A 27,759-nucleotide genomic window follows, 5' to 3' on the forward strand; every position below is an offset into this window, starting at 1 on the left:
TTCACTTAGAACTTAAAAGGTTTTTATTTTATATTATCAAGGGAGGAAACCTAGCTTCAAGTACTTCCATTCACCCCAATGCAGGATATGTTTTCAGAGCCTACCAGTCACATTTACCATTACACCAGTCAGTGTAATTTAAACGGCAAGCCCTACAGCAAAGAGATAAACATCACAGGAAACAGTCAAACAATTATGTGTGTTTGCAGCAGGAACACAAGATCAAATGGGGGAAAATATCAGTGCAACAACCAGAATATTAAATCATTATAGTCACATCTTCTCCAATGCCCCTTCCCTGAGCTATTAAATGTCAAGCTGATCTGATCTGTATTCAAATCCATTTTAATTAGCATACTTCCAAAATTCCCCTATGCCACCCTAACCTAACCTGATCTCCCCCACCCCTCCCTCAGATGTTATTCAAACTACAGCTCCCATTATCCCTGACCACTGGGCCATGCTGGCTGATGGAAGCTGGAGTCTAACATTTGGAAGGCAACAGGTTGAGGAAGGCTGGCTCCCACTGTCCTCTTCTCCCAACTGCAAATCCAGTCCTTTTCCAACTGCTTTCTTGAGTTAAGGGTTTTCAGGGAGGGTAAGGGGTGGATCAGAAACTCCCAAGTAAAATGTATGTGATGATGCAGGCTGAAGACCTGGAGATTGACTTTTATGGCAAAGGTGCTTTTCAGAGATGGGGTCAGTTGTGTTACATTACAAGGTAGTCAAGACAAAGCACCCGGACCACCTTGGACCAGTTCCCAAGGAAAAAATAAAAACTTTATAGTCTTTTGTTTCGTAGCATATTCTTGTTCCTGACGTTTCTCATTTCCCACGAGGAACTGGGCTTAGCTATTCCAGCAGACGAGGCGCAGACAAAAAAAGGCCCCCACAGATCTTGTTCCATCAGGGTAACAGCTATCTAATCAACAATGTGGCTGAGATCCTCCCTCTCCTTGTGGACCAGGGTCTTTGTTGTCCAGCCCCACCAGGTTTGCTTCTGCAAATCTGGTTATCGCCAGGCCCGGTTGAGGAGCTTCACCTGAGCCAGCCTCTTGGTGATCATGGTGGCAAAGACCAGCCCGAAAAGGACACTGCTGATCAGGACGTAGTCGTAGTCATCCTTCAGGACGTCAAACTGCTTGGAGGGGTAGACTCGGGTCTGGTAGATGTCCAGGCCGTACGCCACGACCTGCAGGTGAAATTAAGAAAATAGAAGTGACAAAAGGCCAAGGACAGCCGAGTCCTGCCTCAAGCAAATATTTGGATGTAGTTGGTGCAGGGGGGGTACTGAATCAGGCCAAGGAGTCCATTCCTGTCCTTGTACGGTGCCACCGACAAGCCAGAGGTTCCCTGTCCCTGATCTAAGCCCCGTGTGACCATCACCACCTTGTAGAAGAAAGTGCATCGTTCGAGTGAGGAGTTAAGAGGGCTCACCAGACATGTAGACTCAAGGCCTGATGGGGCCGTGTAAATGCCTCTCATTCGGGAGATGGTCTGATTGTAGTTGATGAACCTCTCTGCATGGATCTGCACGTCTGGGGAATACGGGATCAAGTTTTCTTCCCTGGAAAAAGGCAAGCAAGAGCAGGACATCCAAGCAACAGGCTCAGCCACCTCTCCACAAGATTCATTTGGAGTGCTCCATGGGGCTCCCCCCCCCAATATTGTGGTATTTTATATATTGTAACTTCGCTGTTATTTTCATTGATTATAATTTACTGAAATTGTTGAGAGTGAATTTCTGTTCGATTATTTGCTAATATTTTGAGAGTTAATTTTATTGCATATTATTATATTCTAACGGATTACTGAATATTACTTTATTTTAAGTCATTTCTATTGTGACCTATTTGTATTGGATCACATTGTTAAAAGATGCGAGATCTATGCTGTATATTTTGTTGTTTTTTCAGTTGGTAAATTGCCTTGTGTACAACAATATGGAAAGGCAGTATACTAAAAAAGAAAGAAGGAAACAAAGAAATGAAAAATGAAGGAACCCCCTCAAAGCCCCCCTCGCTTCTCATGTTGCATTTTATTGATGATTTTAATATTTCTTTGTAAGCTGCTTAGAAGATTTCACTACAATAAAGTGGTATCTTAATTTTGTTAAATAAAATAAATAGATAAAAGGTCTGTTTAGAACTTCAGGGTTGTGGAACCAATAATGATGATTGGAGGCTGAGGCCTTCTAAATATTTCTGGACTACAACTCCCATCATCCCAGACCACTGTAATTGCTGGAGGGCACAGGTTCCCCAATCCCCAATCCTGATAATGGGAGAAAGACCTTTCTTTTCTGCAGGAATTCCTTGAGAGTGGAATCCAATCACAGTAGACCACACAGGACTATCGATGGACAAGCTGTCTGGCTTGGGGCAGCATAAAAAGGACTTCAAGAGAAAGACCAAAAAGTGAATGTTGAGGGAAGGAAGAGTGCTTCACAGAACAGGACCTATCTGGTTTCTACCTGAGGCCAATCCTAGTTTCCTACAGTCCTTCTACTAGATTGCCTGTCTAAAATCTGCTGCACACACTCAAAGGCTTCTCCAAAGGCCTAGGAGTTACACCCACCCCAATTTCCTTACCTAGTTTGCTCTGTAGGGATTTCTGGCCGCCGTGGGTCCAACAGAGCCTTGGGGAGTGAAAGGATCGCCCCAGAAGGAAGTCCAACTGCAGAGTTACAAATGAAACAAACACCACGGCAAACGTTATTTCAACAATTGCCACAAAATTCACACAAAATTCCTGAGCAACAGAAGTGTTAGATTATACAATTTTCTAAGATTATCGTATAATACCGTATCATGATCATGATTATAATACCGTATAATACCGTATCATGATCAGGAATGCATTGCAGTGCAGATCTCCATGTGTTGCCTTTCAGCTAGAATTACTATTTTCACGGGCAAATGATTTGGAGGTCTCCTGTATCTCCTTTTGGGGTGATCCAAGTTGTACTTTCTGTTGCTTTCTGTGTGTTGCCACTGTGCAGTGCTCTCAGAGTCACAAGACTCTGTTTTGCATTTCTGAGACATTCCAGACTGCTGGAAGTCTCACAGAAGACAGGAGACGGATGTGATGTTACTGGTTTCCTGTTCCTTTGTTTTTCCGTTGCTCTCTGCTTTCACAGAGAGAGGATGTTTCTTTTCTGTCTGCGTAACTAGAAATAAAACTCTTAGCATGCAGCTCATATTTCTCGTCCTTCCCTGTGCTGGATACTCTGCGTAATGGGAACGTGCTTGGAGCCTTATCAGAGGCTCAGGTCGTTAATCATGTCGGAGGCGATTCCAGAGGAGTTGCTCGGTCGACATTTTCCTTGAAAACCCATTGTACATAACAGAACTTGTGCACCATTCTCTGGAAACGGAAGCAACTTAAGTTTTCCATGTTCCTAAATGCTTAGCTTTGGAGCATGGAGAACAACTAATTGGTGTTCTTCCCACACGCCTCCTAGAGTGATCCTAGGAGCCAACTTCAGTGGCTGACTTGCTTCATTCCACTCCAATCGGCATGAAAAGTGAGAAGACACTTTTTCGGTGGCTCAGAAGCCGATTTCATGCCGATTGGGTGGCTCGAGGACACTGAGGACAAGAGACCCTGCTGCAGAAATAGTAAAGGGTCTTCAAATTCCTCACCACCCCGAACCACTAGGCCTTTGGTAGAAGCTGATGGGAAAGCCTTTCACTGCATGTTCTGAAACTGAAAGGGGCTGCTCCCTCCCCGCTTCAAGGTGGCCACACTCTCAAATCCCGATTGATCAGAAAGCTCAAAACCCGGCCCGCTCCTTAACTGAGCAAGTGGCGGCTGGTGATCCCCCGTTCTGTGATGGTGACCTCCATAGCACTGATGGCGGAGGGGAAAATGTAGGACTGCTGCAGGACCTGGGGCAGGAGAGGGCGGTCCAGGGAGCTGAAGGCCGTGGCGTTGTACTGCTCCGTCCCCTCGTACAGCTCCAGCACTGTGAATTCATTGCGGCGGGCCTTGGCATTCCAGTACTGGTACTGTGGTGGGAGAGGAGAAAGCTGGCTCAGAAGTAATAATAAAAATACTAATAACGATCAATCTAAACTACTTTTAATACAATGGTACTTTGGTTCTCAAATGCCTTGGTACTCAAACACCTTGGGTCTCAAACGCTGAAAACCCAGAAGTGTTCCAATTTTCAAACGTTTTTCAGAAGCCGAACATCTGATGCAGCTGTTGGCTATTGTTTCCGGGGCACCTGCACCTATCAGAAGCTGCGCCTTGGTTTTCAAACATTTCGGAAGTCAAACGGACTTCCGGAATGGATTAAGTTTGGTGCTTTTGTTTTTGCTATTTATTTTGTGTTTTTGGTTTTGAGGCTTTTTCAGTTAATTTGTTTTTGTCACTGTGTGGAATCCAGTTCAGCTACTGATTGATTGATTGATTGATTGATTGATTGATTGATTGCTTAATTGTGTGACTGCGGAAATGGATAAAAGTCCCCCATCCAAACAATGACTATCATCAGTGCAGGTAAGAATTATTATTTTTTACATCATCTACAATACGGCCTTTTGTATTTTATAGTACAGTACATTGATTATTGCTTTCATTTTATGGATCAGTGGTCTCGTTGGATAGTAAAATTCATGTTAAATTGCTGTCTGGAACAGATTAATCCATTTTGCATTACTTTCTATGGGAAAGTGTGCCTTGGTTTTGGAATGCTTTGGTGTTGGAACGAACTTCCGGAACAGATTACCGTATTTTTCGCCCTATAGGACGCACTTTTTCCCCTCCAAAAATGAAGGGGAAATGTGTGTGCGTCCTATGGGGCGAATGCAGGCTTTCCCGGGCTTCTTGCAGCTCCGCGCCACCCTCCGGATACCGGCGCAAAGCTGCGCGGAGCTCCGGAGGGTGGCGCGGAGCTGCCTGCGCTCCAGGGCTTCTTGCAGCTCCGCGCCACCCACCCGATCCCGGCGCGAAGCTGCGCGGAGCTCCGGAGGGTGGCGGGGAGCTGCCTGCGCTCCAGGGCTTCTTGCAGCTCCGCGCCACCCTCCCGATCCCGGCGCGAAGCTGCGCAGGGCTCTGGAGGGTGGCGCGGAGCTGCCTGCGCTCCAGGGCTTCTTGCAGCTCCGCGCCACCCTCCCGATCCCGGCGCGAAGCTGCGCGGGGCTCCGGAGGGCGGCGCGGAGCTGCCTGCGCTCCAGGGCTTCTTGCAGCTCCGCGCCACCCTCCCGATCCCGGCGCGAAGCTGCACGGGGCTCTGGAGGGTGGCGCGGAGTTGCCTGCGCTCCAGGGCTTCTTGCAGCTCCGCGCCACCCTCCCGATCCCGGCGCGAAGCTGCGCGGGGCTCCGGAGGGCGGCGCGGAGCTGCCTGCGCTCCAGGGCTTCTTGCAGCTCCGCGCCACCCTCCCGATCCCGGCGCGAAGCTGCGCGGAGCTCCGGAGGGTGGCGGGGAGCTGCCTGTGCTCCAGGGCTTCTTGCAGCTCCGCGCCACCCTCCCGATCCCGGCGCGGAGCTGCGCGGGGCTCCAGAGGGTGGCGCGGAGCTGCCTGCGCTCCAGGGCTTCCTGCAGCTCCGTGCCACCCCCCGGATCCCGGCGCGAGGTCCTGCGGGGTCGCAAGGCTTGCAGGCAGCAGCCTGCAGCCCATAAGCTCGGGGGATAGCAGGGAGGCGCAGCGCCGCCACCCCGCTATTCCCTGACCTGATCTGAAGGCTGGGGGGGAGCAAGCTTGCTTCTCCCCCCCCCCCGCCAGCCCCACAAGCTCGGGGGATAGCGGGGAGGCGGAGCGCTGCCACCCCGCTATTCCCGGACCTGATCTGGAGGCTGGGGGGGGGGAGGAGAAGCAAGCTTGCTTCTCCCCATCGCCAGCCCCATAAGCTGGGGGACAGCGGGGCAAGCCGCTGCCCCACGGAGGCTAGAGATGCTGTCCCTGAAGGCAGAAGAGGGAGATGGAGCGCTCTGTCTCTCTCTTCTAGCTTGGGGATGGCTGCGCAAACCTGGGGGGGAAATAATTTTTTTTCCCTTGATTTCCCCCCCAAAAAACTTGGTGCGTCCTATGGGCCGGTGCGTCCTATAGAGCGAAAAATACGGTAAGTTTGAGGACCAAGGTACCACTGTATGGTATTTTAATTGCTGCTGATCCTAACTAAAACCCCAAACTCCCAGGCAATGGCACACTAGGCAAGGCCTTTCTCCTTCCACAACTCCTTCATGATGGTCTCACAAATTCCACCCGCATGAAAGGGTAAGGCATGGGGACAGTGCTTACCACCACCCAGTTCTCCGAGTGGACAATGTGGACCGGCCCCTTGGCCTTCTTCTGCACCGAGGAGTGGATGATCCGGCCAGTGACGCTATCAATCAAGTGGATCCCGATGAACGTGCGTTCCGGGTGGGTGTCCGTGCTCTCCGTCACCACCGCCAGCAGGTTCGGGTTCAACGACTGCAACAAGACAAAGGCTGACACCTTGAAACAGGCCCTACTAGCCTGTGTGTCTCCTTCCCAGCATGAAACAATGTGACTCATAGGGGGAAGTTGTCAGAATTGGGGGACGAAAAGCCAGCTGGCTCGGCCCCAGCTGGAGCGTCTCCCTCTCAGCCTTGGCGCTGCAGAGATCCATCGACCTCTGCTCCTCCAACGTGCGTCTGTGACACAAGATGAGCAGCTTTGAGCACACATTTCTCAGCAGTGTAAACTGTGCAACAGATGAGGCTTGAGGCGTGGACACATACTAAACTACGCATTTATTATACATAAATCAGGACAAAGAGAAACATGTCTCCTTGCCGTCTTCTCCGAGAGAAACTGAAAACAAAAACAATACAGAGCAGAAGTTCCGCTCACGGACTCCAGCAATCGGTGCTGGAATGTAAACAGACATGTAACATGCAACAATCCACATATCTGCAGCTTGGGAGGAGTGTAATCCCAACAGAAGTGCCATGGCTCTGTGTTCAAGCACCCGCTTTGCATGCAGGTCTCAGGTTCAATTCTCCAGGTACAGCTCGGAAAATCTCCTGTCTGAAACCTTGGAGAACTGCTGCCAGTCAGTGTTACTAATACTGAGCTGGTCAGTCTGATTTGGTATAAGAGAGTTCCCTATGTTTCAATTTCAATCAGCTCCCTTTTTAAAGAACCACAAGGACAAGGCTCTTGTTTATTTTAAGGGGAATTACAATGGCTCAATATTAAAGCTGCTGCCAACCAGACAGTATTGAGCCAAGTGGACCCAGGGATCTGTCTAGATATAAGAAAATTTCCTATGCTTCTATTTACCGTATTTTTCGCTCTATAAGATGCACCAGACCACAAGACGCACCTAATTTTTGGAGGAGGAAAACAAGAAAAAAAATATTCTGAATCTCAGAAGTCAGAACAGCAAGAGGGATCGCTGCGCAGTGAAAGCAGCAATCCCTGTTGCTGTTCTGGCTTCTGGGATAGCTGCGCAGCCTGCATTCGCTCCACAAGACGCACACGCATTTCCCCTTACTTTTTAGGAGGGAAAAAGTGAGTCTTATAGAGCAAAAAATACGATAAATCAGCTCTTTATTAAGAATCATGAGGACTAAGCTCTTAAGTTTATTTTACGAGGAAGTGCCAAGGTTCAGCATTAGAGCATTTGCTTTGCATACAGAAAGCCCTAGGTTCATTCCGTGGCGGCATCTTGAAGTAGAGTTGGGACAGAATCCTGCCTGAAACCCTGGAGAGCTGCTGCCAATCAGTGTAGGCTATATTGAGGTAGACAGAACCAGGCTCACCATAAGGCATCTTTCTATTCTTCCTATGAGAACTGCAAAGGCATGTGATGCTGTCTGACCCACTGGACGTTCACACACCCTCTCCTACCTTGTAAAGAACACTGCGATCTCCCATCACCCGGCCCTGGGAATGGACGTGTTCATTGGCCCTCTTCCCCTTGATGGTTACGATCCGCTGCACGTCAGGGGGGATGCTGATCTCCCAGCTCTCCTCTGTTGTCAGGTCCTGCAACAAATGGCCAAGAACCCCAGGATGTAAAAAATGTCAAACCGATTCCTAGAAAGTCCTGTCCTCCCAATATAAGGCCCCCAGTCCGAGATGTACTGAAAGCACGATTCCTTGCTTGCATACAACTTTCCTGCACAAGAAGCTTAATGCATACAGAACCTCAACCCGCTGCAGCAGGAGTGTGGGATCTTTGGCCCTCTGGAAATTGATTAACTACAACTACCATCAATCTCCATGCTTACTGGGGCTGGTTCAAACTTCCACTTCCAGGGTAAGCCCGAAAGTGCCCACTGATGACATCACTTCTGAGTTGGCCAACCTGGACGGACACGCCAGCAGTATGGGGGGGGCACTAAACCCCTCAGTTACAGGCCCACAACAACACACAGAGTATTTAACACCATCTTAACAAGGGGGAAATGAGAGCTAAGTACCTTTTGTACCCACCCTGGAAGAATGGCAGATGAAGGTGATAGACTATATGGGACTGGCTGAAATGACTGGCAGAATCCGAGACCAGGGGAAAGAGACGGCGGAAGAAGATTGGAAGAAATTTAAAATCTATCTTAAGAGACATTGTAAAATTAATGAGTGTTAAAATGTTGTGATTATAGAAAGTAAGTGGATTACAGCTGTAAAGATTAAGCTAAAAGAAAAGAAAAGAATACAATTAGATAAAATTAAGGGTGAGGATTTGCTGAACCAAATTTGAAATTGGAATGCAGAAAGGGGAGGTATGAGGAGGTCGGTGAACTAGGTTTTAAGAAAATAAGGTTTTGAAATTATACTTGTTTTGTGTTTGTTTGTCTGTAGTATGTAATGTGTATGTTTATATAATTTGTGAAAATTTAATAAATATTTTTTTTTAAAAAAAAAAAGAGAGCTAAGTACCTTTTGCAGCCTCCGTCCCATCAACTTGCCCTGTTCGGTGTCTGCCAAGTAAAAAGAGACAGTCGGAGCAATTTCCTCAAGCTGCCGGAGGACGTTCCTTGTCGCTGGGAACACTGTGACCTGGAAGGAAGGAAGGAAGGAAGGAAGGAAGGAAGGGAGAGAGAATGGGTCAAAGAAGTGTGAGGGTTTTTCAAGAGGCTTTCCGCATAACCAAAGGATGAGGCAAACCGCACCTTGAACTCATCGTCAATCAGAAGCAGCACTTTGGCGTAATCTTGGTCCATGATGGGGAGCAGCAGGGACTGGAGGATGGGGCGGCTCAGCACCGGAGGGGCCACCTGGCTCCACCTCCCAAAGATGGGGTTGAAGACGTAGAGGGAGCTCTTGCCGGTCTCCTGGGAGAGGAAGAGGCACGGGGGCAGGAAGCTCATAAGAAAGAAAGAAGAGCCTGCTGGACCAGGTCAATGGGCCCATCTAGCCCAGCAACCTATTCTCATAGTGGCCTCAAAGCAACAAGCAGGATCTGAGCACAAGACCCCTCTCCCCTCCTGTGGCTTTCCAGTAACCAATATTCCCAAGCCTCCTGGCTGCAGAGCATAGCCATTGTGGCTAGTAGCCACTGACAGCCCTCTCCACCTTCTTGGATTTCTCTAATCCTCTTTTAAAGCCATCTAGGTTGCTGGCCATCACTGCCTCCTGTGGGAACATGTTCCATAGTTTAACTCTGCGCTACGTGAAGAAAGACTTTCATTTCTCTCTCCCGAATCTTCCCACAATCAGCATCATTGGATGCCCACAAGTTCCAGTGATATGAGGGATAAAAATGTCTCTATCCACTGTCTCCGTGCCACGCAAAATTGTTATAAACTTCTACCATGTTGCCTCTTCTTTGCCTTTTCTCTAAAGTAAGACACCCTAAACACTGCAACCTTTCTTCATAGGGGAGCCGTTCCACCCCCTTCAACATTTTGGGTTGCCCTTTTCTGAACCTTTTCCAACTGTGCAATATCCTTTTTGAGGCGAGGCAACCAGAGCTGTACACAGTATTCCAAATGCAGTCGCACCACAGCTTTGCATACTGGCATTATGATACTGGCAATTCTATTTTCAATTCAGTTTTCAAACTCAGGGCTTGCTAGCTACCCACAGATGAACTTCCCCCCTACAATATCTCCCATGTCCAAACAGACCATCACAGACGTGGGTCCTGACCTTGTCCTTGACCAGGAGGGTGCACTGTGGAGGGTGGGGGAAGTGGGCAGTTGTCCTCTGGACCATCAGCTTGAAGGACGAGCCCGGCCGCACGTCCTGGAGGTACTGCTTCCACAGGATGGTCCCGGAGCTGCTTTCGATTCCAAAGAGCTGGACAGAGAACACAAAGACCACACAATGGTCAAGCCACACGGGTTCATATGGCACAGAGGCTTGATGGCACAACAGCAAGCGGACACAACAGCATGTGGTGATCTGCATGGAAAATGATTCCCGCATTGTAAGGGGTTGGACTAGATCAGGGGTAAGCAAACTTCTTCAGCAGGGGGCCGGTCCACTGTCCCTCAGACCTTGTGGGGGGCCAGACTATATATTTTTTTTTGGGGGGGGGAAATGAACGAATTCCTATGCCCCACAAATAACCCAGAGATGCATCTTTAATAAAAGGACACAATCTACTCATGTAACAACATGCTGATTCCCGGACTGTCTGCGGGCCGGATTTAGAAGGTGATTGGGCCGGATCCGGCCCCCAGGCCTTAGTTTGCATACCCATGGACTAGATGAACCTTTGGATCCCTTCCAACTCTACAATCCTATGATTTAAATATTGTGCGTGGTGGAAGAGGGTGGCTGCCTTTGCGCTGATCCAGTGAGACTCTTCCTAATGTTCTCATTAGCCGCAAGAGTCAGGAGTACAACCTCCATGCTCAGTGGCAGTCTACCACCTCTTAACGCGAGGCCATTGCCTTCATGCCTTGCTTGTGGGTTTCCCACCATGGCATCTACTTGACGATAGTGGGACACATAGGAATATGGGATGCTGCCTTATACCAAAGTAAGACCCTTGAGTCCACCTAGATTAGTTCTGTTGACACTGGCTGGCAGCGGTTCTTCCAAGTTTCCAGAGGCAGGGGACATTCCCAGCCCTACAAAGCAGGCGCTCTGCCACTGAACTAAAGATAAGACTTGACCCTTGATTTAGCAGAGCTCTCTTATATAACTTAAGTTCTTGGCTCACAAGCACACTCCTCACCTTTCCAGAAGCTGTGACCACCACAATCATCTTCTGCAGGTTAAACTCATCCCGGGCCAAGTTGTCAATGTTAACTTCGTTCTTGATCTGGCTGCGGGGCTTGCGGGCGTCGTAAAACATCTTCCAAAGGTGAGCGGTCCAGGCCTGGAGGAGGATGAGCTGAGAGGACAGGCGCTTCAGGAACATGCCCAGCAGACCATCTGGAAAGGGAGTGAGAGAACGTATCACACCCCAAAATTAAGCAGAGGTTAAGATAGAGGGAAGAGCCTGCAGCATGACCAGATGAGCATTGCTCTTGCGTTCTCATATTCTTAACTTGGCTGACATTTCTGAGCCTCTCTAATAAAGAAAGCTTGAAGCCGTTGCGAAATCCCTCCTCTTCCAAGCTTGGGAGAAGGACAGGGGATCTTGGACACGATTCCTCACTGCTGGCGAGCAGGAGAGCATGTTTGTGGAGCCATGTGGTCCAGACAGCAAGCACAATTCAACAGGACCAAGGAAGCTCATGGAAGACAGACAGAGCCCCATAGATTAACACAGATAATCTCTCTCTCTCTCTCCCTCTCTCTCCCTCTCCCTCTCTCTCTCTCTCTCTCTCACACACACACACACACCTTTCCAAAGCAAGATTGTCAAGAAAAGCAAGTGAAAAAGACAACTGGAGAATTACCTTGAATTGCTGGTTCCATGACAGCAAAAAAGACAAAGCAGAAAATATTTGAAATGTACTTACTGGAGTAAGAACAAAAGCCGCAGTATCAGAGATGTAACAACTAAATTGTGGAACCTTCCCTGCAGAGATTATTTTGGCCCCTTCATTACACAGCTTTTGGAGAATGCTGAAGAAGCACCTCTTTACACCCCCACCCCCCAGCTTTTGACACAAGATGAATATTTTTAGGAACCACCTTGTTTTTGTAATTTTATCTTTTTAAAAGTTGTTCTTAATGTTGTGTTTTAACTGTTGTTACCTGCCCTGAGACCTTTAGGGTGAAGGGTGAATAATAAATTGCAATCTACCTGTGCAACACTACCTGGCAGCCTTGCTGACTTGGAGGGTCTTGTTGAGTTTCCTCAGGACTGGGAAAGGGAAAAAAACACCAACTGTGGCTTTACCTGCTTTCTTCCCAAATTCACCCTCCAGCTCTGCCTGCGCGCCTGTCAGGGGCAGATCCACCATCTGCAAGCTGACCACTTCAGCCAAAGACTCTTCTCTGCTCCACAAAACTTTCCCTGTGGAGAAAAAACAAGAGATGCATAGGTAAAGGGACCCCTGACCATTAGGTCCAGTCGTGACCAACTCTGGGGTTGTGGCGTTCATCTCGCTCTTATAGGCCGAGGGAGCCGGCATACAGCTTCCGGGTCATGTGGCCAGCATGACTAAGTCACTTCTGGTGAACCAGAGTGGCGCACGGAAACGCCGTTTACCTTCCCACCGGAGCGGTACCTATTTATCTACTTGCACTTTGACATGCTTTCAAACTGCTAGGTTGGCAGGAGCAGGGACCGAGTAACGGGAGCTCACCCCATCATGGGGATTCGAACCGCCAACCTTCTGATCGGCAAGTCCTAGGCTCTGTGGTTTAACCCACAGCACCACCTGCATGCATAGGCGGTCGTAAAAGGAAATATGGAGGTGGGGCTGTCTCCAGTGTTAGCGGACCCCTTGAAATGAATGAATCTGACTTAGCTCCATTGGTTACAACAGGTCTCCTCTGAGGGAGATGCAACTCTTAGACTGCAATCCTAGAAACACTTGCTTGGAAAGACAGCCAGGGCTTCTAATTCTCCTTCTTAGGCCATTGGCAAAGCCATCTCTCTGTCATCCAGTTACCAGAAAGGTAAAGCCTGGAGTGTGGGGTAGTGGTTAGAATGCCAGACTAGTAAGCTAGGAGACTGGGCCATGAAGCTCACCCCTGCCTCTCAGCCTAACCTACCTCACAGGGATTAAATGAGAGAGGGAACTGCATATGCCCCCTTGAGCTCTGTGGGGAATAAGTGCAATAAATGAACTGTGCAACACAGCAGAAAGGTCACCTGGTTGCTGAAGGAAGGAGAGCATGTGATCCGCCGTCTGCACCAGGGCTCGGTAGCCTACGGAGTCATCTTTCTTCAGAAACACCTGAATGTAAAGCTGAAAGAAAAAGGGGAAAGGAGTGGGCAGGTGGATGGAGCATCAGGGTATCATCAGCTTGCAGGATTAGCAAGATGTCCAACCAATTAAGGAAGCAACATAGAGCCTTCTGAAAAGACTGCTAAGATTCTTGGTGTGGGTAGTTATATGATTGAGGCCTGTTGTTCATATTAACTTTATTTTGGAGAGGAAACTTGGATTGTATCCAACCAAGTTTGACTTAAGTGCAGACCTGTCAAAATTAATGGGCTCAAGTAGGTCATAATTTAAGCAAGTCTGCTTTGAGGAGAACTGAGAACCTAGGTCCATTAATTTAAATGGGTCTGCTCTGAGCTGCCCCCCAAATACAATTTGTGATTAATATATATAGTCTCGCCCATTGTGTTCCCCGTGGACAGCACAGAAAATTCAGACACCCACCAAGGCCCCTCTGCTCCCGCTCTCTCCCCAAGACCACTCCCCATACCTGTTCTGGCCTCGAAGACGTTTTCTCCAAGGTGAAGCTGATAAGGGTATCCAGCAGCCTCTGCCCAGTTTCAGCCAAGTACAGGTTAATTACATAGGACTGGTTGTGGCAGGATAAGGATTCCTTAAGTGTCATTCAGAAGAAATTAAAAGAAAGGGGGGGATAGGATTTAATATCAAGGCCACCGTCATGCATGTAGTATCACCATGAGCAACAGAGTAGCTACCCGACCCAAGGAGTGAAGACTGTGATGGGGTGGGGTGCACAAAATACATTTAAACCCTAGCACTTTAAACCACGCACTTCAAATGCAAGGTAAACCTGGTTCAGACATAATGGAAAACCATGGTTTCCTGTCCTGAGAACAAGCCTGCATGAATCAAAGGGTCATGCTCTCACCCTCCTTGCTCCTCCTTTGCATGCAGGGAAAGACTGAAAACATCTGCTTTTATAACTGTTAATAGCTCCCCATTGTGCACAAACTCAGGAAATTGTGGTTTGTTATAACTCACTTGAGTTTTTTAAAAAACAAAGATACTGAAGCATGGCTTGATCTCAATTTGTTCTAACTCGCCACAGTTGGAGCTAACTACAGTTGCTTGTACAACGGCCTTAGTCCTATATACCTGAAGGAGCGTCTCCACCCCCATCATTCAGCCCGGACATTGAGGTCCAGTGTCAAGGGCTTTCTGGCGGTTCCCTCACTGTGAGAAGTGAGGTTACAGGGAACCAGGCAGAGGGCCTTCTCGGCAGTGGCGCATGCCCTGTGGAACATCCTCCCAACAGATGTCAAGGCAATAAGCAACTATCTTACTTTCAAAAGGCATCTGAAGGCAGCCCTGTTTAGGGAGGTTTTTAATGTTTAATGCTATATTGTGTTTTTAATATTCAATTGGGAGCAGCCCAGAGTGGCTGGGTAAACCCAGCCAGATAGGCGGGGTATAAATAATAAATTATTATTATTATTATTATTATTATTATTATTATTATTATTATTATTACTACTACTACTACTACTACTACTACTACTACTACTACTACTACTACAGTGAACTGCCCTTGGTTCTAAAACCAAAGTAAAGGTAAAGGTAAAGGGACCCCTGACCATTAGGTCCAGTCGTGGACGACTCTGGGGTTGCGGCGCTCATCTTGCTTTACTGGCCAAAGGAACTGGCATACAGCTTCCGGGTCATGTGGCCAACAGGACTAAGCCGCTTCTGGCGAACCAGAGCCGTGCACGGAAATGCTGTTTACCTTCCCGCCTGAGCGGTACCTATTTATCTACTTGCACTTTGACGTGCTTTCGAACTGCTAGGTTGGCAGGAGCAGGGACAGAGCAACGGGAGCTCACCCTGTCGAGGGGATTCGAACCACCGACCTTCTGATCGGCAGGTCCTAGGCTCTGTGGTTTAACCCACAGTGCCACCTGCGTCCCTAAAACCAAAGTAGAAGATTTCAATTTCCTCTTCTTTCAGATGGGAAAGGAGAGGGGAAAGTGTGCAGACCCAAGGCTTGTGCTAGCTCATGGTCATAACGTAAGGCCAAGGTTTCCCTGTTACACCTGAAATCATAGTTTTTGCTAACTACAGTTGTGAACCTAGACCATTATTCTGAGCTTCCAAACTTAGGACAGGAAGTGCCGCCTGCTTCCATTTTCCATCAGCTTCAGAAGTTCACTCCTGTCTCCATGGTCATTAAGGCAAAAGGACAGTCATCACTGTAGCTTGTCAATGGGTGGTGAACACAGACGTACCAACAAACCACAGTCAGGAGAAATCATGTTGTGTTATGCCGATTTGGTGGCCTCTCTCAAACCATAGATTGTGAGCTGACATGAGGTCAGAGGTGAGTGGTGAGTTCATGGCAGGCAATATTTGAACTGGGGACTTTGCGAGCCATAGCTCAGCCTCTCAGCCACTGCACAACCTTAGCTCTGGCGCCTGGGTGTTCACATCCTTCCAAGTGTCAGACGTATTATCATCTGCCATGTTGCAGTTGGTTAAGGAGGAATGATAATGCAGGCCTACTTTACATGGTTGTTGTGTGGATCACAAGATAATCCACATGCAGCACTCTGAGAATTTGAAACCACTATAAATAGTATCCATTTAAGCTACTACTTAATTTGTTGTTATTTAAAAAACAAAGCAATAATGCCCTCTTTGCACTCACCAGTATTTTGGCTCACAAGAATACCTAATTTCAGACTGTGGGCAATTGCCTTCTGCAATTTTATTCTTTAACACAAAAGAAGTCTACCACAAGGTTTCCAAAGTCACACAGTGGGAGAATCTCAAGTAGTAAGAATGTCTGAACAAACCAAGATATAAAACAAGACTAGCTGCCTCCTTTCACACAAACCAGCAAACCAACTACGAAACCTTCCCCAACTTGGTGCCCTCCAGATGTTTCAGACTACAGTACCCATCAGCCCAAGTAAGCATGCTTGTGCTGCCCAGGGCTGTAGTCCAGCTGCCTTTCCTGTTTCCTGCAATCTGAGAAATTATGGTTAACAGCTTCTGTAACAAGCCAGGACACTAAACCATGGTTTGCAGTTGACTTCAAATCTTGGCTCATCCCAGAGCTATTAACTATAGTAACCTGATTCAGAGAAAATGGATAAGTTAAGTTAAAGACATCACCATTTGTTTGCTGGCTCACACCGAGAGAAGGGAAGTTGCCAAAATGTTTGTATCTCAGCTTATTAAAAGTAGAGAGATGATTGCCTGAATGCAGACAAGTAATCACACTGCAGCAACAAAAGCCAGCATGATCCTGAGGAAGTCGAGGGCATTTCAGGGACAAGCCAAGCTTCTGATTTCACCCAACATGTCACTCTCAAACTTACCACTTCGGCCTTGCAGGTGAGGACCGCGGCTACCGTTTTCTCGTTGGTGGTTGCGAAGGTCACGAGGACAGCCTGAGAAACGCAGCAGTGAGGGAATAAATAAGGAAAATGCTCCTGGAAGAAACACTGGGTTTGGTGGGGTGAGAGGTGCACTTAGATAAAAGTTCCCTTGGGTGACCTTGGCCTAGGAGCTTAGGCGATAAACCTGAGCTTGAACATCAGACTACAGGAGGACCTGCTGCCTACTGAAAAATCCCTGCACCGAGTCATATCACCAGCTCACCCTGCTCAGATCTTCCTCTTAGAGAGACAAATTTCCCAAGGTATCGAGTAGAGAGGGATTTCGGTAACATAAAGAAGTTGCCTTATACTGAATCAGACCCACTGGTCCATCTAGTTCAGTATTGCCTGCACTAGATGGCAGTGGTCCTCCAGGGTTTTAGAAAGTGGGACATTCCCAGACCTACTTGGAGATGTCAGAGATAGAGCGTGGGACTTTCTGCATGCAAAGCAGATGGGCTGTAGTTAAGTGGGAGAACTTCTCAAACCAACTGCCCCTGATCTTTTTTAAAACAGGAAGTGTCCTGGAGCCTTCTGCAGCTGAGATGCTGAAACCTGCCACCTTCCAGGCATTGCTGGGCTCCATCATCATCACTGGCCACCGGCAATACTGCCTGGGCCTGATGGAGTTATAGTCCAACATCCTCTAGGTCGCCACAGGCTCCCCACCCACTAACTAGACCGTCACTTACGTTTACAGGTGGGTTACTGCCATCACAGCTCTGCCTTCTTTTAATGTAGGGATGTGAAGCTTGTGGTCCTCCAGAACTTGCTGGACTACAACTCCCACCATCCCACCTGCCAGCATGGCCAATCATCGGGGCTGATGGGAATTGGAGTCCAACAATCTCTGGAGGACAACAGGTTCCTCATTCCTGATCTAAGGAGAGATCACACACACTGCGCTACAGCCCTTTCTCAATGTACATCGGCAGAGAGTTGGTAACATTCCTCAAGGGGACTGGCTTTTAACAAGTAAAACATCAAGGTGTTGGCACTGCAGCGTAGGAGTGCAAATATCCAGACATGTAGTGATCAGGTGGGATTGCTATGAGGAATTATAACAAATATAGAGTAAGCCATCTGTGTCAGCAATGAAAGCATTGTGTTGACTGGGTTTAAACTATTTTGATATGATTCTTGATCAATCTACACCTCTGCATCTCTGGCCATTTCCTCTACTGCTCATTTCTCTTTCTTGAGGAGTCACATACACAGTCCAGTTGCTTCGCCAGGCAGGCTCCTGGGTCATCAAAGACAGTGGGCAAGTTTCTTTGATGTAGGATGTTAATCTTAGGGCCAGGAAACAGATCTCACATGAAGGTCCGCTGTCCTCCTGGCCCTCCTTCTTATCATATGTATATTGCTTGTTTATTACCTCCGGGGTTGCCAAATGCTCTTCTTTGTAGTTCTGTTCTTTGTTTACCTTGTGCTTAATTAGTTTTAGTAGTTTAACTTGTCCCCACGTGGGTTTGTGGAAATGCTCAGAAGAAATCTGACTGGTTCTTACGAACACTCTGTAAAAAGTTCTTTTGTGAATAAAACGGCCTGGGCCAGGGGCTGCACACGGACAAGCACAGAGAGACGATTATACGCACCCTTCTCAGAGTCTTGCTGGTTCAAGCCTCTGTGTGTATTCTTATTAATCAGAGTTCAATAGACCAAACCCCCAAATGTTAACTACAGGAAGCACACTAATAATTAATTTTAATTTTTATATTTAAATCCTTGTTATACTCATATTGTCCTTTGTATTTCTGATATTTTTATGATCTGTGATATTGTGTGTGTTGATGCTGGTATGTGACCGTATTAATAAATTCATTCATTCAGAGTTCAATCCTTCCTTTACTTTGCGAACGCAACACTGCAGCAACAGCTTCTCCTCTTCATTTTTCCTTTTTAATAATAATAATAATAATAGGGCACCATTTCCTTTTACCTGCGGAAAATCCCGGAGGAGGCTCAGCACGCCATTCCGATGCTGGAGCAGCGCAAAGTGGCTTGGAGACAGCTGCAGGAAGAACTGGGTGCGGGAAGCGCTGGCGGAATTGGGGTGAGAGGAAAGCAAACGGGGCGGGAAGCCGCTGGCAAACTCCAGACCAAGGGACTGTGGAGGGGGGAAGAGGAGGAGGCAAGTCAGGCAAACATGGGACATAAGAGGAGGAGAAGAGCCCTGTAGCATCCAGTGGCCAACCAAAGGATGCCTCTGGGAATCGGAAGCAGGACCAGAGCGCAGCAACAACTCTCCCCGTTTGCCTCCGGCAGTGGAGAGAGTATACCGCCACTGATGGCCCTATTCCCCATGGATTTGTGTAATCCACATTGGTGTCCATTGCTACGCGAGAACATTCGATCAGACCACTGGTCCATCTGGCCCAGCATCCTGGTCTCACAGTTACCCACCAGTTGCCTCAATGGGAAACCAGCAACTGGGATATGGGCACAACAGCACTCTGCCATGTGCAACTCCCAGCAACTGGGATTCAGAGGCGTATGGCCTCCAACGGGGGAATTTGTCTAATCCTAGCTGACAGCTATCACTGCATCCTATAACGTAAAAGCATGGGCCTTGAAGCTAGATCTGGTCAAATACTCATCTAAGCCGGTTCTTGCAGTGGTCAACCAGAAGTCTTAAAAGGATGCCTGAATGGAAAGGCGGAACTTTCTCTGCTTGTGATTTCCAACAACTGGTTGGTACTCAAAGGCTTCTGACTATAGGGGCAGAGCACAGCTGTCGTCGTTTGCAGCCACTGATAGCCATTCTCCTCCTCTATGGAGGCTATCCATGTTATTGACCTTCCCACAGGGGTTCCCTGACACAGATGGTGCAGCATCAAAAAGACGGGGAAATTAGCTGCGTTACAAAAGCCATTGGAAGAGCACAGCTGAATAAGCCATCACAATGCAGTGCTCTGATCTCACCGAACTCTGTGCACAGAATCTGAGCACAGCAGCAATCTCCCGACTTGGGGATTCCCCATAAATAGGCTTTCCAGGGGGAAAACTGGGGACATTTTTGTCCTGACAAGTTTCCCCAGCTAAATAAATGGGTCTTTATCAAGAGTACCCACTTGTTAGGTTTTTAGTCTTGTTTTGAATGCATCTTAAAACAAAAACTGTTTTTAACTGCAGTGGAACCTCGGCCCCCGAACAGAATGCGTTCCGGGAGTCCAGTTGACTCCCAAAATGGTTTGGGAACCAAGGTGCGGCTTCCGATTGGCTGCAGGAGCTTCCTGCAGCCAATCGGAAGCAGCGCTGGATGTTCGGCTTCCAAAGAACGTTTGAAAACCAAAACAATCACTTCCAGTTTTTGATCATTCGGGAGCCGGAACGTTTAGCTCTCAAGGCGTTTGGGAGCCGAGGTACGACTGTATCATGTATGTTAATTGCCTTGAGAGTAAGGTTTAGAAGGCAATTCATAAATCAAAGGTTTTATGATTATTAACTGGCATTCAGAGGAGGCACACTGCCTCCAACAGGGGAAGGAGAACATAGCTAGTAACCCTTCAGATACACCAAGTTGAAAGCCAAACCCATCCAAAGTTATCAGCCTGCTTCCTAGACCCCTTACCTGCAGTGGAATCTGCTTCACCTCTTCCCCAGAATCCAGGGACAAGGCATAGAGTGAGTGAGTGGCTGAGTCGGCGCACAAGAGGACTCCCTCTCCGACCACGCCACAAGCTCCATTCAGAGTCCTTGCCCAGGGGGCTGCCACCTTGACCTGCAGAAGGAAAAAAGTGTTGAGAAACTGGATTCGCATCCCCAACAGCAGCTCCCTTCTCCACCACACACAGCAGAGATATTTTCATTAAGAGTCTAAATACTGATATAATATGCTGCCCAATTTATCAAGGGCACCTGTTGTTGTTTTTCCTTTTTAGTCAATCAAAAGGTTTTGTGATGATTCAGCGGTAGCCAACACGGTGCCCTTGAGATGATGCTAGACTACAGCTCCCATAATCCCTGACAGGTGGTCATGCTGTCTGGGGCTGAGTCCAACAGGCAGATGGACGGCCGCAGGTTCCTTGTCCTTGAACTCTTGCCTTCGCTGCCCCTCAGCTAGCTCCCTCCATCCCTTGCCTATACTGTCCCCAGCTACCTCTGCCTTCTTTTAATGAAGGATGAAGAGCCTGTGGCTCCTCTGGATGTTGTTGGGACTGCAACCCCTGTTATCCCTGACCACTAACTGTGCTGGCTGGGTTGATGGAAGCTGGGAGTCCAATCACCTCTGGAGTGCACAGTTACAGTTTACTAACCCAATTGATTAAACACTGCAGTGCTAAAGGTAAAGGGTAAAGGGACCCTTGACCATTAGGTCCAGTCATGACCGACTCTGGGGTTGCGGTGCTCATCTCGCTTTATTGGCCGAGGGAGCCGGCATACAGCTTCCGGGTCATGTGGCCAGCATGACTAAGCCGCTTCTGGCGAACCAGAGCAGCACACGGAAACGCTGTTTACCTTTCCGCTGGAGCGGTACCTATTTATCTACTTGCACTTTGAGGTGCTTTCAAACTGCTAGGTTGGCAGAAGCTGGGACCAAGCAACGGGAGCTCACCCTGTTGCGGAGATTCGAACCGCCGACCTTCTGATCGGCAAGTCCTAGGCTCTGTGGTTTAACCCACAGCGCCACTCGTGTCCCTGCTAAAGGTAAAGGTAAACCATTAGGTCCAGTCGTGACCGACTCTGGGGTTGCAGCGCTCATCTCGCTTTATTGGATGGAAGCTGGAAGTCCAATCACCTCTGGAGTGCACAGTTACAGTTTATTAACCCAATTGATTAAACACTGCAGTGCTACTCAGGAATAATTCTCACAGGGGTCAGTCAAGTTCACCCTTGAGTAAGCACACACAGAATCACAGTCTTAAATCTGCAAATTTCCCAAATGCCATCCTCCCTCCTGGGGAAAAAAGTAAGCAAAAACCCAGCTTTTCGCAAGGAAACAGAAATTCCATTCTGAGCCCAGACCTTGTCCTACCTGTCTTGTGATCTCTCCATCCTCAACGCTGAAGGTTACGATGCTGAAGTGGCTTTGAGGACTGACTCCAACTGCGTGCACCGCCCCCGTCCCGTGGGAATACACCAGCTGATACTGGACAACCTCACTAGCAAGGAATATCAGAAGTTGATTAAGTCAGCCGGCTGTCACCACAAGTCTTTGGGGGACGGGGGAAGGTAGAGCTTGGAAGCTCCAGGATCTGCGTGGTCACCTTCCAGCCTACCAGCAAAGCAGCCCCGAGAAAGCATGACAAGAGCAGCTGCCTCTTGCTTACCCCCAGAACCTAGTAACCAGTGGTAGGCTGCCCCTGAACATGGAGGTGCAACCATCAGTAACAAATGTCTTCAGATTTACATGGAATGACAACACATATCCAATGATCAGGCTGCTGGAGATGTTACTTCCACAGGCAAAACAGCACCATATGCACATCACCAGACTGGGGGGCACCCAAAGGTTTGTAGAAGTACCAAAAAAGGGGGGACTTAAGTTGAGGAGAAGGGAGCCCTAAGATCAGACCAATGAGGACTGTGAGCATGGAAAGTTGACTGATTAGCTGATCAGAAGGCAGTTAAAACAGAAAACCGTGAGAGGGGGGTGGAGGAGGTGGAACAGAATGGAGCAGCTAGAATACATAGGAAAGGGTCTTACAGCAAGTCAAAACCACTGGTCTGGCTAGCTAGCATTGCCTACACTGACCAGCAGCAGCTCCCCAGTGTTTCAGGTGGAGGACATTCCCAGGCCTACCAGGAGATGAATCTGGGACCTTCCGCATGCAAAGCAGATGCCCTGTCAACAGCTACGGCCCTTCCTGTGTGTTTTCGTATTCCACTTGTTCTTGTTTAACTGATCCATCCCAATGTGCATAAGAAGAACCTAAAGGCCCTTGAGGAATCTAAATCCTGAATAAGCAGCATGCAACACCCCATTTACAGACCCCGTTTGCCTCCTATGAAGACAATGACCTAATTTTTTCTGCCTGTGTGGGAGCATATTTATTTTTGGGGGAGTATGGCAGAGCACTTAGCTACTTGGGTCTATTATTTCCCAACCCTTCCAGGAGATGGATTGAACCTGGGACCATTCTGCATGCAGAGCAGGTGTTCTACCACTGAGCTACAGCCCCTCCCTGAACCAGAGACGAGCACGGCCCACGATCACCTCCTACCTTTCTGGCAAATGCTCTAACCACTTCTGATGGCCATTGGAGAGGTAGTGAAGAGAGAGCACGTTCTTCTTCAAGATGGCTACGTGTTTCACCATGTCCTGAAGTCCCACCAAACTGGCCATCTGAAAACTTGAACAGTCAGACACACAAATGGTTTAGTACAGCCACAGACCGAGAGAACTCACCGCAGAATTAAAAACATACAACTAGCTAAAACAATTATGACTAGAGGATGAGATTCATTTTGTTTCACAAAACTGATACTATGCCTGACTGCAGAAACAAACCTCAAAGCAGTTTATGAAAAGAACAAAAGAATGGAATTATAAGGGAAGGGCGGGGAAGCCAGTTAAAAACAGCTATTGAAAACATTCCAAAATAATTAAAACCAACAATAAGTTAAAAGCCAGATTAAAACAGGCACCAGCGTTCTATGTGCCTGGATAGGCCAGCCTAAACAAGAGTGCTTTTAGCAGGCCCCAAAAAGAGAAGAGTGAAGGTGTTTGCCTAATGTTAATCAGCAAGGAGTTCCGCAGTGTGGGTGCTGCCACACTCAAAGAGCAATTTCTAAAAAATGTGGAACAAGTATTATGTGGCTTCTGCAAAAGTGCCAGTTCCATAGATTGGAGCCAGTATGGTGTAGTGGCTAAGAGCGGTAGTCTCGTAATCTGGGGAACTGGGTTCGCTCCTCGGCTCCTCCACATGCAGCTGCTGGGTGACCTTGGGCCAGTCACACTTCTTTGAAGTCTCTCAGCCCCACTCACCTCACAGAGTGTTTGTTGTGGGGCAGGAAGGGAAAGGAGAATGTTAGCCGCTTTGAGACTCCTGAAGGAGAGTGAAAGGCAGGATATCAAATCCAAAACTCTCTCTCTCTCTCTCTCTCTCTCTCTCTGGAGCGGTCAAGTGGGCTTGTATGGGGTAAGGTGATCTCACAAGCAAACTGGTCCCAAGTCACTCAGGGCTTTATTTATTAAAAGTAACAACTTGAGCTTGGTCGGGTAGCAAATCGGCAACCAGTGCAGGTCTCTATAAATGTACTTTTTTTTCAAGGAACTGACAAAATACTACACCTGATTTACGCTGAAGTCAGAAAGCTTTCTGCAACCCTTTCAATAAAATGGGAAGAAGCATCCCTCAAGCAAAAGAACATAACGTCTACAGAAGATTTTCCAGGGAAAGAGTTCTTAATCGTGGGAGAATCAACCTCTGTATACACTCACAATGCAGAGGAAGAACATGATCAACGGGACCCTACATATGGTGTTTAAAAATCTGCCATTACCCCCCAAAAGGTTGCAAACGAGTTCCCCAACATTCCACCCACCCACCCCAAATTCTCACCTGCCAGCATCCATCGATATCTCCCAGTTCAAGCCCCCGATGTTGGTCTCCCAGGAGCGCAGGAGGCGACCACCGTTGGAGACAGTGATGGCATCTATACGATGGGGTTGTGAAAACAGCCGGTATATTATAAGTACCCACAAACAGAGCTCAGAAGAAGCATATCACGCCTTCATAATAAAGAGGTGGTGAATCTACACCTGACTTTCCTCATTTTGTTTTGGAACAAGCAAGGCCTGCAAGCCACTCCGTCTCATCCATTTGTGTTCAACTCTATAGAACGGGACGAAGAACACAGGACTCTCCCCAGGACATACCCTCTCCTGGACCAGCTCAGCACCCTCCTTGAGGGTTTTTATATGACTGCAATTATGTCCTTGGACTCATATAATGGTTCTTGCATGCCCAGACAAAGGATAAAGAGAGGCATATGCGTGTGTGTGTAGAAACCAGACTGTGCTAAGGTAAACTTCACACTTGTTGCTCTGCCCACTTTTGAATCAGTAGGGAATGTAGGCCTCAAGTGAAAAAAGAAGGCTCCCTGCCCCTGTTGTAAAACAGCCAAGGACTTGCTGGGCTCATAGTTTTGTCTCTCAACTCTCAGTCTTCCCGCCTTTACCCCAGTATGGCTCCCCTTTATCACATACACAGCCCAACAAGACAATGACAATAATCCACCAACAGCATACAAATCAATATGGCTAACCTGATCCAAAACACCCACAGCCAATCACAAACAAACAAACCACACCCTAGGCCAACCCCAACCTCTCTCACCACCAAAGGAACACAAGTGAACAGCACAAGCAACGCTGACACCAAACCCTACATACATTAAGCATAATAGAAACATCGCCACCCTACCCCACCCCCACCCATCTTCCCTCCCTCCACCCCCCTTTTTTATTCTCCCCGTAATGTCTCAACAAATGAAACGGATTTGTAAAAATGTTACAGGGAAAAAATACGAGAGACATTACACTTACTTCTGTAAAACAAGAAAATCTTTAATAATAATAAAAAAGAAAGCACTCTCAGTCTTCCTTTCTGTAAAATGGGAACACTCAAAGAACCAGAATTTGTGGGGAGGTGAGATCGTTAAGAAATATTATGGCCAGCACTACAGACCTAATAACTCAGCTAGAATACAAATGCTTCACTTACCTTGTCCATGGATCAGCATTGCATCTATCGCTCCTTCAGGAGTTCCTTTGTCCACGTGGCGCCACACTTAAAAAGAAACAGGAGTCCGATGAACAGAGGAAGCTACATTTCAAGGGTTGGGCCATTTTGTCTAATAGCACCCATTTCTCCCAGAATTGCAGTTTGATGGGACCCAAGGGCCATGTAGTCCAACCCTTTGAAATGCAGGAATCGCAACTCAAGAATCCCTGACAGATGGCCATCCAACCTCTGCTTAAAAACCTCCAAGGCAGGAGAGTCCACATCCTCCCAAGGGAACCTGTTCCCCTGTCAAACCACTCTTATAGGAAGGTTATTCCTAACGTTTAGTCAGAATCGCCTTTCTTGTAACTTGAAGCCATTGGTTTGAGTCCTACCCTCCAGAGCAGGAGAAAACAAGCATGTTCCCTTTTCCATCTGACAGCCCTTTAGATATTTGAAGATGGCTATCGTATCCCCTCTCAGTTTCCTCTTTCCCAGGCTAAACTTTCCCAGCTCCTTCAACCGTTCCTCATAAGGCTTGGTTTCCAGACCCTTGATCAACTTGGTCGCTCTCCTCTGCACACGATCCAGCTTGTCAATATCCTTCCTAAATTGTGGTGCCCAGAACTAGACACGGTGTTCCAGATGTGGTCTGGCCAAGGCAGAATAGAGTGGTACTGTTACCATTAGCCTAATGCACTCAGAGCAAATACCGTATTTTTTGCCCTATAGGACACACTTTTTCCCCTCCAAAAATGAAGGGGAAATGTGTGTGCGTCCTATGGGGTGAATGCAGGCTTCAGGAAGCTATCCACAAGCCTGGAGAGCCCGCGGGAGTTCCCGCCGGGCTCCCAAGGCTTGCGGATAGCAGCCTGCATCCCAAAGCCTGGGGCATGCTGAGCAGCGCGCCCCGGGCTTCAGGCAGATATCCGCAAGCCTGGGGAGGCCGGCGGAAGTTCCCGCCGGGCTCCCAAGGCTTGCGGATAACAGCCTGTTCTGGGGGCTGGGGGAGAATTTTTTTTTTCTTTGTCCCCCCCCCAAAAAAAACTAGGTGCGCCCTATAGAGCGAAAAATACGGGTACTCTACATGCAAAGTTGCCTTAGTTTGAGTTGCACATCCACTCCAGCCCCTGCTCCTCATGCAGAGGTTATCACCAATGCGTCTATCAAAGCAATAGGTATAAACAGGCCCCGTCCTGTCCACTGCCTAAGAGATACTCACAGATGTCCCCTGTCCTGGAGTTCAGAGCCGCCATCACATTCTTCTCGGTGGCCACAATGAGCTTCCTGGAGCCCTGCGAAGCTTCCAAGGAGGCAAACTTAAGCTTTCCCACATATTGCTGTCTCCTATTAGAAACACAAAGGGGTGTATTTTTATTCTAAAAATATTGAACAGCACATAGCAGAAAGTACAGTGGTACCTCAGGTTACATACGCTTCAGGTTACAGACTCCGCTAACCCAGAAATAGTACCTCGGGTTAAGAACTTTGCTTCAGGATGAGAACAGAAATTGTGCTCCAGCGGCGCAGCGGCAGCAGGAAGTCCCATTAGCTAAAGTGGTGCTTCAGGTTAAGAACATTTTCAGGTTAAGAACGGACCTCCAGAACAAATTAAGTACTTAACCCGAGGTATCACTGTAGTGAAATAATGTGGTCAGTTCTGTCAGGCACCGAACATTTAATGCAAAACTTCATGCAACTTTCAAAATAATCCAGATTTACTATGTAAACCACTTTGAGTCTCTGTTAGGGAAAAAGGTGGGATACATAAATAAATAAATATTAACATTAGGCAACATCAAAGAACAGAAGGTCTGCAATCAATCAATCAATCAATCATGGGGGTTTGAACTTGCAGTGACTGATCAGGGGTTCTCTTTCCCTCCATCAGCTTATATTAGAAACCTCCCTCCCTCAGACCAGCACTTCCTGTGGCGGGGAGTTCCGCAGGTGAGGTCAGTTCGGCCTGTCACCCACCAGTCAAACTTGCCCACTTGGTCCTCGTAAACGGCGTCCGCTGGGTGAGGCGAGAGCAGGAGAAACAGCTGGAGTGACAGCAAAGGCCACAGAACCCAGGACGCCGCCATGACAGGCCGGGGAGACTTGGGGGAGGGGGTCAAGAGAGGGAAGGAGGCCCTCGCTATCCCATCGGGCACCGCGGCACCATAGAGCTTCCGGGACCATAGAGAGCAGCTCCTAGGCCTTCTGCCTCTATAGAGATATGTAATGAGAAGACTTAGAGTGACCCCCCCCCAGTGATCTGGAGGCAGCAGTTTCGAAGCCCCTTGAGACTTTCCCCCCTCCCTTCGCACGCAGAGGGCGGAGAATGTGGTAAATATATAAACATTGTAATTATTATTCTTTTAACCACACCTGTATCTGCCACTCAGAAGCAAAAGCGAACTACAAAGGATGTGGGAATAGTTCCTGCTCAATAAGAAATCAAGATAGCATTATTATTATTTTTACAAAA

General features: G+C 47.9%; 1 protein-coding gene across 1 annotated transcript; it reads right to left on the reverse strand.

Annotated features, from left to right (window-relative positions):
- EMC1 (ER membrane protein complex subunit 1) lies at positions 1-27,418 on the reverse strand. Its single transcript, XM_081202974.1, has 22 exons — positions 27,264-27,418; positions 26,509-26,633; positions 25,287-25,352; positions 24,123-24,216; positions 22,782-22,910; positions 21,593-21,719; positions 20,189-20,338; positions 18,557-18,724; positions 16,555-16,626; positions 13,707-13,829; positions 13,144-13,240; positions 12,223-12,339; positions 11,107-11,306; positions 10,071-10,220; positions 9,092-9,253; positions 8,859-8,978; positions 7,827-7,964; positions 6,249-6,422; positions 3,800-4,010; positions 2,592-2,676; positions 1,438-1,567; positions 1-1,192 (listed from the first exon to the last, which is right to left on the reverse strand). The coding sequence occupies exons 1-22, from the start codon at positions 27,371-27,373 to the stop codon at positions 1,013-1,015; spliced, it is 2,928 nt and encodes a 975-aa protein (XP_081059100.1). The 5' UTR covers positions 27,374-27,418; the 3' UTR covers positions 1-1,012.
- Between the last annotated feature and the right edge of the window lie 341 nt (positions 27,419-27,759).

Source organism: Podarcis bocagei, assembly GCF_964188305.1.
Source record: "Podarcis bocagei genome assembly, chromosome: 7".
Taxonomy (NCBI): Eukaryota; Metazoa; Chordata; class Lepidosauria; order Squamata; family Lacertidae; genus Podarcis; species Podarcis bocagei.